Genomic DNA, 13,394 nt, shown 5'->3' with positions numbered 1-13,394 from the left:
GATACAACAAAAAAAGTATCTTGGAGCGATACCGTAAACCAAACAGGAAGTCTGCAATTTTTATTTCATACACTTTTATGTTGTTTTTTGGAAATGTTCACACTTTTCACATCGTGTTTGAATGAGCTCCTCCCAAAGATTTAATTTGGTCAAATTACAATTTGGTCAGTAACATTTTAAGTTCCAAATATATCAAAAGCTTTCTGTTACATAGAGCACAGGGTCTCTTGGGGATCTTGGGGCTCTTGTCTTAAAACCCACAAGAAGTTGGCCATTTTTAATTTAGTGTGTTTCTTTTGTGTGTTTTTGTGCCATTTTTAGGATTTGAAATCAATCTTAAGTGGCTTCAGACAATTTTGGACATTAGTCTACCAGCTTGCAACATAAGACAACATTTCTGCTCAAAATATGATCTTGTGCTATATTAAAGTGAGGCTTAACCTTTTTTGTTATGCAAAACTCTGAAACAAGGCCAAATTTGAACTTAAAATGTTGTGATTTTGCAGAACTTCATCTGCTGGTAGACATTATTGATAAAACATATGTAAAAGAACCTTGGGTGTGTGTGACAACCTTGGGTTCTCGTGACCTGAACAAGTGAATCTTTACCCTTTCGGTTTTCCAGGCCTTTTGTTTTTCTTGTACTCCAGCCAACCTGCCATGTGAGCCCTGAGTTTCACTCACATTTTTTAAATAGCAAAGCTTGTGTGCTTCTGTGGAACACTGTGTTCTCTACTAACAGGAAATACTTATTTAAAGGCTTAAGAATGCTTGGCGTATGCATTAACAGGGATAAACTTGGTTTACTGTTATGATCATTTGAGTTACTTTATAGTCTGCCGACTGAAGCTCTGTGATTAATTTGAATCGGTCCTTCTTTGCTCCAAAAACAATGATCTGTTTTTTGTTTGTTCAATTGGAGAAAGTTCTGAGTCATCCAGTCAGTGATGTGCTCAATGCACTTGCTCAGTGTTCTAATCGGAGAGTAGTCTCCCGGTGTAATTTTAAAATAAATCTGGGTGTCGTCTGATAGCTTAGATCGCTCTTTTTAATAATTTCAGCCAGAGGTAGCATATAAATATTAAAAAGCAAAGGTCCTAAGATGGAGCCTTGAGGAACCCCGCATGACATATTTATCAGGGTTGATTTGTAATTGCCTATTGAGACAAAGTTTGTTCTGTCCTTCAAGTAGGAGCTAAACCAGTTTAGAGCTGTTGCTGAAACTCCCACCCAGTTTTCAAGACGGTCTAGCAATATGTTGTGGTCAACAGTATCAAAGGCAGCGCTGATATCTAATAATACTAATACTGACTGTGTTCAAATGGATGTCATTTAAGACCTTAACAAGTGAAGTCTCAGTGCTGTGGTTAGGTCGAAAGCCCGACTGAAACACATCAAAACTGTCAGTTAAAAACATGAAATTACTCAACTGTTGAAAAACTGCTTTTTGAATCAATTTGCTTAAAAAGGGAAGGTTTGATATTGGCCTGTAATTATTCATTATGGTTTCGTCTAGGTTATGCTTTTTTAGGAGCGGTTTAATTATTGCAGTTTTCAGGGCCTGTAGAAATACACCTGATTGAAGAGACTTGTTTACTATGTGTAGTATATCTGAGGCCAAGCAATGAAAAACAGTTTTGAAAAATCCTGTCGGGATGATGTCGAGGCAGCAGGAGGAGGATTTCAGATGTTGGATAATGTCTTCCAGGTCTTAAGCATTTATCAGACAGAATTGTGACATGGTGTCTGAATTGGCTTTAGGTGAACATAGGAACAGTACATTTGCTGTACCTGATACAGAGGCATTGACTGACTGAAGAAGTGCATTATTTTAATTTAGTTTTTCAAAGCCTTTTTTTCCCGTACTGCTTCCAACCTATCATGTGAGCCCTGAGTTTCACTCACATTTTTTTAGATTTTTAGATTTTTAAAGCATTTTTTTAATTTGATCCCAGAGTTTTTTTTTTAATTGAATTATTTATGAATACCCATTAATTTTCCCAACTCCTGAAATGTTTTAAAAAATGGTAATTGAAAGCAATGACATTTGGTAGGCATAGGTAGCATGGTCAAACGCACAGAAAAAGCATCTTGGTGTCATATGGACAAATGAAGTTTAGACTGGCCAGCCGGCCGAATAGCATGGGAGGCTAGGGCCCATTCAACTCTGCGTGCAGCTTTAATATTTTTTCAAATTATTGTTATAATTATGTTCACCAGAATTCTAGGGGAAACGGGAAGTAAAATTAAATAATAAACTTCATACTTTTGGCAAGGGTCCCGCCCTGAAGACATCAACCGGCTGATTTTGAATCATAGTCTTAGCCCCATGTAGTGGCCACATGAAGCTACTCCTGCTATACTTTTACTTACAGCTCTCAGCAGGTTACACAGATCACCTTCATATTTGGTCAGCTAAATGTGAACGCCTTCACCTTGCCACCCTGCAAAGCTTCCGAGCGTTCGTGGAACGGTGTTCATCCAGCAACGCATGATTGGCCATGAAACAGGAAGTTATGTTTTAGGGCTTAGGGATTTACACACATGCTAAAACTAATTTATAATAAAGAAGCCCTCACTGTACATTATACCTAGATGAAAGATACTGTATTTTCACAACACATACTTACTTGCCGTACTCTTGCAGCCAGAGACACTCGCCATGTCACACAAAGTCGTTGTTACTTGAGTGTACAGTCTCAAAAATGCCACAGATGTCATGCTTGATTAGAAGCCTGGCAGGAAGTTAATGTTGCTAGACTTTAGTTTACAGCTCTTGGCAGATAAACCAGATATCCTTCATATTTGGTTAACTCAATGTTAAGATATACACCTTGGCAGACTGCAAAGCTTGTGCTCTTTTGTGGAACGCTTTGTTTGCCTTTAACAGGAAATAGCGTTCAGGCACATTGGGCGTAGCAAAAATGGCTTGGCAGCTGTTTTTCTTGTACTCCAGCCAACCTGCCATCTGAGCCCTGAGTTTCACTCACATTTTTTAAATTGCGAACCTTGTGCGCTTTTGTGGAACGCTGTGTTCGCCACGAACAGGACAAACTTCTTTAAAGGCTTAAGAATGCTTGGCAAACGCATTAACAGGGATAAATAAGTTTACTGATATGATCATTTTAGTTTTGGCGGGGGCCCCTACATAACTTTAAAGAAGCAGCCGTAACTGTACGTTTGACCTACGTGCACGATATTTGCACGGAACGTGTATAAAAAGTAGACTTAAAAAAAATTCTCTTGGGGCTCTTGTCTTAAACAGACAAGAAGTTGGCCATCATTAATTTAGTGTTTATTTTACGTAATTTAATGGCTTCAGACAACTTTGGACATTGGTACAAGCTTGCAACACATGAACTTTCAAACTAGGAAGAATTTGAACTGAAAATGTTTTTAGTTTAAAGAACTTCATCTGCTGGTAGATATTATTGATTAAACATATATATGTAAAATAATCTTTTGATAATATCTTATCGAGATGAGTGCAAAAAAAATCAGCAGAGTAACTTTCATGTTCATGGTGTGGAATGTGTGTGTGTGTGTGTGTGTGTGTGTGTGTGTGTGTGTGTGTGTGTGTGTGTGTGTGTGTGTGTGTGTGTGTGTGTGTGTGTGTGTGTATGTGTGTGTGTGTGTGTGCGCGCGCATGTGTGTGTGGTGTATAAGTAGCAGCTACAGAACTCGCCCTGTCATGACGATCAGAGAAGACCTGAGTGGTAAGTTGCTGCTTAAAAAACTCTTTCACACTTTTTAAATTCCATTGATAAGGTGACAGTGAATTTTTGTAAAAACAAAATGGCATGATTAAGTTTTAGTTTTAACATTGTTTAGGGCTCGGGCACCAACAAAGTAGGAGCATAGGATTATTGAAATCCTTTAAATTATTATTAGAATAAGAAATTGCTTTTTAAAGGGCCATAGTGTCCTTAACCTGTTCTATCAATATAGATGTTTTTATTTTAAAGTAAATTCAGATTGAACATAGTAAAATAAATGTAAATTATAGTGTCTGTCCAAAGAAAAAACATTGCTTAAAGTGAAATCCACCCTTGAATGATGGGATAGTAGACTAAAAGCTTTAGGAATCCAAACTATAACATATAATAAGTACCCTGTATTTGATTGATGCAAAACAAGTGAAAGTTTACCTTTTTAGAGAGGTTTAGAAAAAAAAACCACCTCTGGGGTCATTTGGGTAGATTGCCATATCTCTGGAACCCATTGGTCACTTTTGAAATGTTAGAGCCAATAGAATCGAGGGGACGTTCCTAAATCCATCTAAACATTACCATTGAGGATTGAGAGTGATGCGCACGCAGTTTGCCCAAACCGAAAGCTATGTTACACTTTATATGAAAACTAGGTTTATTGCCATAAATATGATGATGGATTATCAGTAATTATTTCAAAGTGACACAGAGACATTGGATTATGGATTAACCTTCAGCAGCGTCTCACCGTAGCTGTCAATTAGGTCAAAAGACGTGTTCAATGGCATTAAAACGAAAAAAAAAAATGCTACAACTGTTGATCCATAGGTTGATAATGTACCTGTGCCTTTGAAAAAAATATTTATAATCCATAATTCCATTTTTATGTAAAAATCGGAGAGGAAAAGTTAGCTGCTAATGGTAGCAGCTTCCGGTTTTGGCCACGCGTCACTCTCACTCCTTATTTGTTAACGTTTTGGTGTGTATATAACTTTCCCTCGATTCCATTGGCTCTAGCGGTTATAAAGAGATGTCATTCATCAAAATCGACCAAGGGGGGCCAGAGATAGGTCAAATCCACCCAAATGACCCCAGAAGTGTTTTTTTTTTTTTTTAGCTAAATCTCTCTAAAAAGGTCAAATTTCACTTGTTTTGCATCAATCTTGATACAGGGTACTTAATATATGTTGTACTTTGGATTTCTAAAGCTTTTAGTCTACTAACCCATCATCCAAGGGTAGTTTTCACTATAAGTAAAAAATAATTTTTGGAGGGACACTATAATTTACAGTTTTTTACTATGTAAAATCTGAATTTTCTTTAAAATAAAAAACATCTATATTGATTCTGACTTTTCTACATCCAACTCACAGGTTTATCATTACTTTGAGAATAAAGATTATTAATTTAACCCATTTAGAAGGGAAGATATGGTCATTTGTTCTGGGAAAGTCATTTTCGAGCCTGAGACCTGAAAAACAGGCTCAGACACTGTTTCCTGCAAGATGTTGCAGCAGTACCCCGGTACCGGGGTCTCTCGGGCTTAACAGGTTAATAGCATCATGGGAAAAGCTTTATAGTTACATTTGTGCGTTAGCGTAGAACACCTCTACATGGTCAAACTTTTAGAATCGGTCCCGCCCTGGAGACATCTATACAGCAATTTTTAATCATACTGCCACAGCAGGAAGTTACTGTTGCTAGACTGTGGCTTACAGCTCTTGGCAGGTAAACTAGATCACCTTCATATTTGGTCAGCGCAATGTTAAGATATTCCCCTTGGCAGACTGCGAAGCTTGCCAAGGGGAAGCAGCCGTCACTGTACCTTTAACCTACATGCATGATATTTGCACATACGATAACAAATCTTTCTGCAACATGGAGCGCCCTTGTCGGGGCATCACCGTTATTTTGAGACACTTACCATGTAACAAAAAGTTGTTTTAACTTCAAATTGCCCCTAATTTCTTGTGTTTGATGAGAGTCACAGCCTGATGACTTTTAAAGGTCGAAATCAGGTCATAGTCATAGTGCCACTGACTGGCAACACGAAGTCAGCATAATCTGCAGCATCATCTGATTTACTTGAACATTTCAATTTGTGTTCTACACAATATAGAGATGCTCTTTGTTAGAAGTGTATTATCTAGCACCACATAGTGGACAGCGGAGGTGGAAGACTTACAATATGTCATTTTCATTGCATTAAACTCAATGCAATACGTAGGGTGGGGTTTTGCGAAAGTATTTTATTTAGTAAATGTAGTGTGATGTGCAGACTAGGATTTACAAATAATATAATAAAAAACTGTTTTGAATTAACTAATCATATTAAATAAATACTTAGTTATTACAATCTATTGCCATGTGAAAAACACAGCCACAGGAGAATGGATGACTAAATGTGACTGATGACTGACTGTTAAACTTTAAAATAGAAATACATAGAAGTACAACTTTGTATATGCTTTATTTTAGGAATTTGGAGTCCAAAGCAGCATGTGGAATTATCAGAAGCTGGGTTTAACTGAGTGACGGGACTGAGAACGGCCAACAGCCAACAGAGGTTTGTTGGAATTCATTGTCAGTAACAGGTTCTCTGTATTTAAGGGGATTCAAACAAATATTTTCACAACTTCCCATGAAAATAATGACCTTATCATGATTGGCCAAATAATTCAAGTAATATTAAAATGGTAAGCATTTATTAAAGTTTGAGATTAATTTGAGTCCTTCTATAAAACTGTCCACACACAACCTTTATCCTACAGAACACCGTAACTGTTGGACCATATTATGTGGCTATATACTGTATATTATATTATGCTTGATACATAGATTGGTTTGCCATTTTTGTAAAGACAGATTTAAAAGACAATTATTTGGGATGAGCTCTAACTACTGTTACTATTGCATTTTTAATCAAGAGAAACTGTTCAAATATTTAGATTAGAAAAATGTACCTTATTCAAATAGTTTTTGCTTCTTGACATCATATTAGTGCCCTACATAAATGTCATATTAGTCATAGCAACCTTTTCCTGTACTTGTTTTCATGATGCACAAGTAGCAAAAGGGAACACATAATAGTGCTTCAGCTGAGTGCTACATCCTACACATTTTCATTTTGTACACGTCGTCTTTTACAGATGTGGATCTGAGAGCACTCCATTCACTTGAAGAGCAGAAGACACACTTTTATTGCACAGACCACAAGTCTATAAAAGTTTTTCTGATTAGAATTGACTAGTATCTCTTTGGAGGCCTGGTCCAGGTATTAGCTGATTTTAAATTCATTACTTCAAAAACTAAATAATGTCTGGATTGTTGTCCAAACAGCTTGCTCTTTCACTTAAAGACAAAAGCAAATTGATAAAATCCGAGACAGGGCCTTCTGTTTACATAATTCCACAGAAAGAACAAAAAATCGATGAAAAAGGGTGCAAGAAATTCAGTTTTGGGAAAGAGTCCCAAACTGGTAAAACTAATCGCACCATAATGGTTCTCGGAGCAACTGGGGCTGGGAAGTCAACTCTCATCAATGGGATGATCAACTACATTCTAGGTGTTGAATGGGATGATCCATATCGGTTTAAGTTAGTTGACGAGGATCAGTCGAGATCGCAAGCTGAAAGCCAGACCTCTGAAGTCACTGTGTACGAAATTAACCACCAAGAGGGCTTTGAAATCCCCTGCTCTCTAACTATTGTTGATACCCCAGGCTTTGGAGATACAAGAGGCATACATAGAGACAAGGAGATGACAGAACAGATTCGTAATCTCTTCTCTGCCGAGCATGGCGTCAGTGAAATTGACGCTGTGTGTTTTGTAGTTCGAGCTTCTTCAGCTCAGCTCACACCAACACATAAGTATGTGTTTGATTCTGTGCTCTCAATCTTTGGCAAAGATGTGGAAGAAAACATCCAGGTTCTGGTGACATTCACAGACGGCCAACGCCCACCAGTTCTAGAGGCGATCAATGCTTCAGGCGTCCCTTGTCCTAAAACAGAAGACGGGCTGCCAGTTTACTTCAAATTCAATAATTCTGCATTGTTTGCACAGAACCAATCATCTGCTGCTGCTGCTGCTGACTCGAGCGGGGATGAGGAATATGAAGGCTTTGACAAGATGTTCTGGGAAATGGGGGCAAAAAGCATGAAGAAGTTCTTTGTTGCTTTAGATAGGATGACAACCAAAAGCTTAACAATGACAAAGGAAGTCCTCGGAGAAAGAAATCAGCTCCAGATCTCAGTTGAAAATGTGCAAAAGCAGGTTAAAGTAGGGTTGGCCAAGCTTGAGGAGATTAAAGAGACAACTGAAAAACTTAAACTGCATGAAGCAGAGATCAGCAGAAATGAGAAATTTGAGATTGAAGTAGTCGTCATAAAGCCTTTTCAAGAAGATATTTCTGGCACTGGAGACTTCATCACCAACTGTAAGGTGTGTAATGTCACCTGTCACGGGTCATGTCCAAATGCCAACGATGCAGATAAAATAAAGTGCTCTGCAATGGGACCAGATGGAAACTGTACTCAGTGTAAAGGCAAATGTCATTGGAGTAAACATTTTAGCCAGAAGTACAGATGGGAGTATAAGAAGGTTAAAGAAATGCTAACATTGGATGATCTGAAACAAAAGTACCTGGAAGCCTCAGAGGCTAAGGTAACTGTTCAGGAAGTGATCGACGAGCTGAAGGTTGAATATCAGCGTCATCAGGCTGAAGTGATGGAGATAATGAAGAGCTCAGCCAAGTGTCTAAACAGACTAGGAGAGATCGCACTGAAGCCAAATCCTCTCTCCACTCCAGAGTACATTGACCTCCTTATTGAGGGAGAGAAAGCTGAGGGCAAGTCAGGCAGGAAGCAACGAGTTGAGTACCTGATGGAGATGAGAGGACAAGCAGAGCTCATGGCAGAGTAGGCAGAGGAGGAAACCTGCTTGAAAGTTAAGAATCTTTAACTGAGGGCAACATCAAGACCAGCTCCAACTAGGACCAAGACAAGAGCTGAACATGATTTAAAAGAAGAGACGTGTATATACAAAATATTGGTATTTTATAGGTGTTCTGTTAACTGAGGTTCAGAGGATGAATATATTTTAACTAAGAGATGATCTAAGAAATCATTCAAAAATCCCTTTTAGCAAGTTACTTTGAAACGTGAATAAAGATTTTCTTTCAACACTCTTTCAGGAATGCAACATACAAACCCGTTTTATTGACATCAAGTAGTTCAATATGTTACCATTTTGAGATTGTTTCCAATCATGATAAAACAGCAACTCTCCTCTGGATCCTCTCTTAACAGGGGGTTCTAAAAACTGAATTAAAGATTTAAGACATTACAATACAAATAATTAATAACAGAATTGGAAATAAAAGAAAAACTACAATACAACTCAACATCCTGTCCTGGGCATTAATCCTGGGCTCGAAAGCCAAAAAGAGTCATGGCAATTTAAACCCCCATGTCAGCACATTCTTCAGAAAAATTGTTGACTTCGAGTGGATGTCTGTGTAGACAAGTGCTCCCCTCCTTGTTTTCTTTTCTGTCTCCCTGCTGCCCAGGTGCACCTGGTCTGCCCCTGGCTCCGCCTCTGCCCAGGTGTTCCAAATTCCACTCAGCCGTGTATATATAAAGAGAAGCTGGAGGAGAAGGATGTCTTGGCCTATCCTAACGCCAGGAGACACTCTCCTTAGAATACCTCTTTGCCATTTTGAGCTGTAGGCCATATTTTTGCAGATGTGTTTATGTTTAGCCGGGAGGACCTGGTAGTCCAGTTTTCGCGGCTTTATTTTGTTTCCCATAGGGTTTATATTTGATTTCTGGTTAGGGGGGGGGGGGGAGCTCTGGGTCCTACGGCCCCTGGTGTGGCTGGCTCGGGTTCCCTCTATCTGTTTGTTCCTTTTGGCCAGTCCTCCAGACCTCCTTTTGTTTCCCGTTTTGCTTGTGTGAGCAAACGGCTGATTATCAATAAATGCTCGTCACCAAGTACCGGTTATTGCGTGTATTCTTTCATGTTGTGGGTCTCAGCACGAGCCACTACCGCGGAGTAGAGGTTTGGGCCGTAACAACATGTCCAAGACACTGTGAAATGTACTTTGCACTTCAATGGAGTTAAAAAGTTAAAAAGGGCATTTTCTTTGTTTTTCTTTGTTGATTGAGCTGATTTAATTGTGTAGTTATGGTAAAATCCCAGTTAACTAGTCAAATTTACAATATATTATCGTATTATTTACATTTGTATATTTACAGTAAATTACTGGCTACTGTGTTGCATTACTTCTACAGTAATAGTGTGAAAATACAGGTAATTACTGTAATTTATGTACAGCAAGGTACCATAATCCCACAGCTCTGTACTGCTATATCACAGTAATTCCATGGGCATGGCAACTGTAAAGTCACAGTATTTAGTTGTACTTTTATTCTAATTTACTGTAAAATATCTACAGTAAATTACTGTGAAATATTTACAGTAAATTACTGTGAAATCCATGCAACTAGTAGCCAGTAATTTACTGTCATTTTACAGCCAAACATTTTACAGTGATACTCTTCTGCATCGGGTACCTTTACATTTATTACTATAGCTTCATTTTGATTATACTTTTACATATGTGACATTTTGAATGCAGGACCTTTACTTGTAACAGTATCTATACAATGTGGTATTATAACTATAACCAAAGTAAAGTATCTGAATACTTATTCCGTCACTGGCACAAAACATGAAGTCCAAATAGACCCGCACTTAGAGCTCTAGTGTTAATCAATGAATTATAATGCTTTATTTTTCTCCTGCACAAACATCTTCCTGCAGGAGTAATCTGCATGTTCTGTTTGACAGAAAGTAACATGTACCATGTGTATGAAATGTTAAAGTTTGATTGTTTTGAGCAGAAATCATTAACGTCCTTACACCATTACCACCAATGTAAAAGTTTAAACCTGCAAGTTTATTAAAAGTGTTTGTTTTCTATTATGATCATTTACAAATATCAGATTATTGCTAAATGTTTTTTTCTGCTCTTCCTTTTATTTTCTTTGAGATTTGTAATTTAACGTGACTTTTGTTAATGATGGATTGTATTGTTGAGTGTCCTGAAATGATACGGTGCTCCTGCTGGATGATGGAGACGTTTCTAAACGTTAAACAATAACTCAGACTAATGTAAAGTTTATTTTAATCAGAACAACAGATATGAGAATAAGGAGATGTATCAACAGCTGAAAGGAAAAAGTAAAACTTTTAAATCTTGTATTTTTCACATAAAGTTTGAATTTATTTCCATTGTAATCGGTTTACTCTGTTGTTGTTTTAACAGGATTATCAGCTTCCTGCTTATTTTAACATTTGTATTTACTATTAGTTTAATGTTCTTTGAGTTTTAAAAACATTATACCTGATACTGATGTGTATTGATTAACATTTACTGACTGATGGAGAAATCATTAATTAACAATAAATAAATGTTGTTATGCCTCAAATGTTGTCTGACCTTTAACTTCTCGCTGCAAAGTAACTTTTACTCTATTTACTTAAGTACTGAAGTTCAGTTTAGAAATATTTTACTTTATAGTCATACTTTATAACATTTTAGAAGAAACTATTTCATACTTAACTGCAGTCCATTATCAGACAGCTGTAAGTACTAGTCACTTTCAGATTCACATAAAAAACATATTTGATGAATGGACGTGATGGGGGGGCAACAAACTGCTTCAGTGGGGTCCGTACACACAGGCCAACATTGTGGAACAACTCTCTCACACCTCTTAAGAAATGATGAATTTGTCTCAATATAGTCTAGTCCTCAACAAACTTAAACCATGAACTGAGTAATAAACATTTACTTTATGTATGCATTTATGTTATTGGTACACTTATGTTCAGGAGCAGCTCTTCACCTAATCCCACAACCCACCCTCCCTTTCCTATTCATTCATCCATTCCCCTTCCTACCTCATCAATACCCACATCCCTTCTTTCCTTCATCCCTTCAACCTTACATTAGGGCTGCTCGATTATGGCAAAAATCATAATCTCGATTATTTGGGTCAATAATTGATATCACGATTATTAAAAAAACGATTATCCATTTACTTTGAAAACATCAATTTATTGAAAAAAAAAAAGGTGTAGTATGTTTTTAACAGTTGATTACCCTGAACTTTAAGTATAATTCAATTGAAAAACCAATAAAAAAAATAATATATATATATTTTCTTTAAATAAATAATAATGAAAAATAAAAATAAGTAATCGTTTTATTTCGATTATGTTGCTTTCATAATCGTTGCAAGCCAAAATCGTAATTGCGATTAAAATACGATTAATTGAGCAGCCCTACCTTACATCCCTTCATCCCTTCATCCCTTCATCCTTAGTTCCCTTCATCCTTACATCCCTTCATCCTTAGACCCGGGTTGCGGTCGAATAGTCCAAAAATCAGCTCCTAAATTCTAACCCTATCGTCTATTCCTTGACCTCTGAGTGAAACGTCATGGGGTTAAGGGATAGTGGATAGGAGAATTCAAAAGGATTTAGGAGAAGAGACTGCGGTACTTTAGAGAATCCGACTGCACTTTCACTATCCGACGTGTTTATGATGCGCCAGCGGAGGTCATAAATGTGCGTCTGCTGCTGTGGGGAAACTATGGAAACTACAGTTTTCTATACAGCGGACTACAACATGGATGTTTAATAAGAACGAGGGACTACTGTAAACTCATCTAGAGACTCTGCACCATGCTCTGATGCTGTTGTTTTATGCTTTATGAACGGGGACAACAGAGAAACATATTCTTCATGACCAAAGTTGGAATTGAAATCAAAAAGGAAAGTGAAACTTATGCTTGTCACCCTCTCCCTCCGGTCCACATTAATACAAATGATCCCAATACGTATGATTGTATGAAAAGATCTTAAAATCAATACAAATGTATTTATTATAAACGTTAGTCCTTAACATCTATCACTGTGTATATCACCATTCAAACATCTTTTAAAAGTTGAACAAACCCCACACAGCTCAGTAAAGACTGTGAAATGTTGACTTTATTTGATCATATCAGTAAAAACTAACGTTCATATTTTTCTTTTTGATTATAATACTGATGAATGTTCAAAACAAAGCACTTTGGCAACTTACCACATACGTTTTAAAATGCTTAATAAGCACCGTAACTTTCATGATATCATTTCTCGTTCATAATCGGTTGTTTCCGTGAACGGCCGACTGTTGTGTGATGGCAAATGCTGCGGCTTCGTCTCACTGGAATATTAACGGTCATAGTGAATATAAAATCATCCCCATGTATCCGGCCAATGACGGGAGAGTTTTGAAAGAGACATAACACTGTTCCATACATTTAAAAACACTTAAACAATTAAACAATGTTTACCCAGGATTCAGGCACCTTCCCTGGCTTGTAAAGTGCGGTGATGCACCCTGGATGTATCAGACTATTTAGACAATGTATACCCAGGATTCAGGGACCTTCCCTGGCTTGTAAAGTTTTGGTGTTTTTAACACTTTTTAACACACTTTTTAACACCCTTTTACCCACGTTTTGAGCACTCATTCCTGGGTCAATGTGTCATCTCTTCACCCTGGTCCTGCATTAAAACAGTTCCCCCGACTTTAAACACTAATGTGCCCATGATTCAGAAACTTATTCC

The 13,394-nt window shown here is 37.5% G+C and overlaps 1 protein-coding gene across 1 annotated transcript; it reads left to right on the top strand.

The window, feature by feature from the left end:
- Positions 1–3,699: 3,699 nt before the first annotated feature.
- On the top strand, positions 3,700–9,490 carry LOC117496601. Its single transcript, XM_034148309.1, has 3 exons — positions 3,700–3,716; positions 6,189–6,276; positions 6,860–9,490. Exon 3 carries the CDS (start codon positions 7,026–7,028, stop codon positions 8,628–8,630), a length of 1,605 nt encoding a protein of 534 aa, XP_034004200.1. The 5' UTR covers positions 3,700–3,716; positions 6,189–6,276; positions 6,860–7,025; the 3' UTR covers positions 8,631–9,490.
- The last annotated feature ends 3,904 nt before the right edge of the window (positions 9,491–13,394 follow it).

Source organism: Trematomus bernacchii, unplaced genomic scaffold (assembly GCF_902827165.1).
Source record: "Trematomus bernacchii unplaced genomic scaffold, fTreBer1.1, whole genome shotgun sequence".
Classification (NCBI taxonomy): domain Eukaryota; kingdom Metazoa; phylum Chordata; class Actinopteri; order Perciformes; family Nototheniidae; genus Trematomus; species Trematomus bernacchii.
The sequence above is the reverse complement of the archived record's forward strand: the minus strand, read 5'-3'. Positions and strand labels throughout refer to the sequence as shown.

Bases quoted from the DNA above. Each gene is read 5' to 3' on its own strand.
- LOC117496601 (XM_034148309.1), top strand. From the start codon at position 7,026: ATGTCTGGATTGTTGTCCAAACAGCTTGCTCTTTCACTTAAAGACAAA.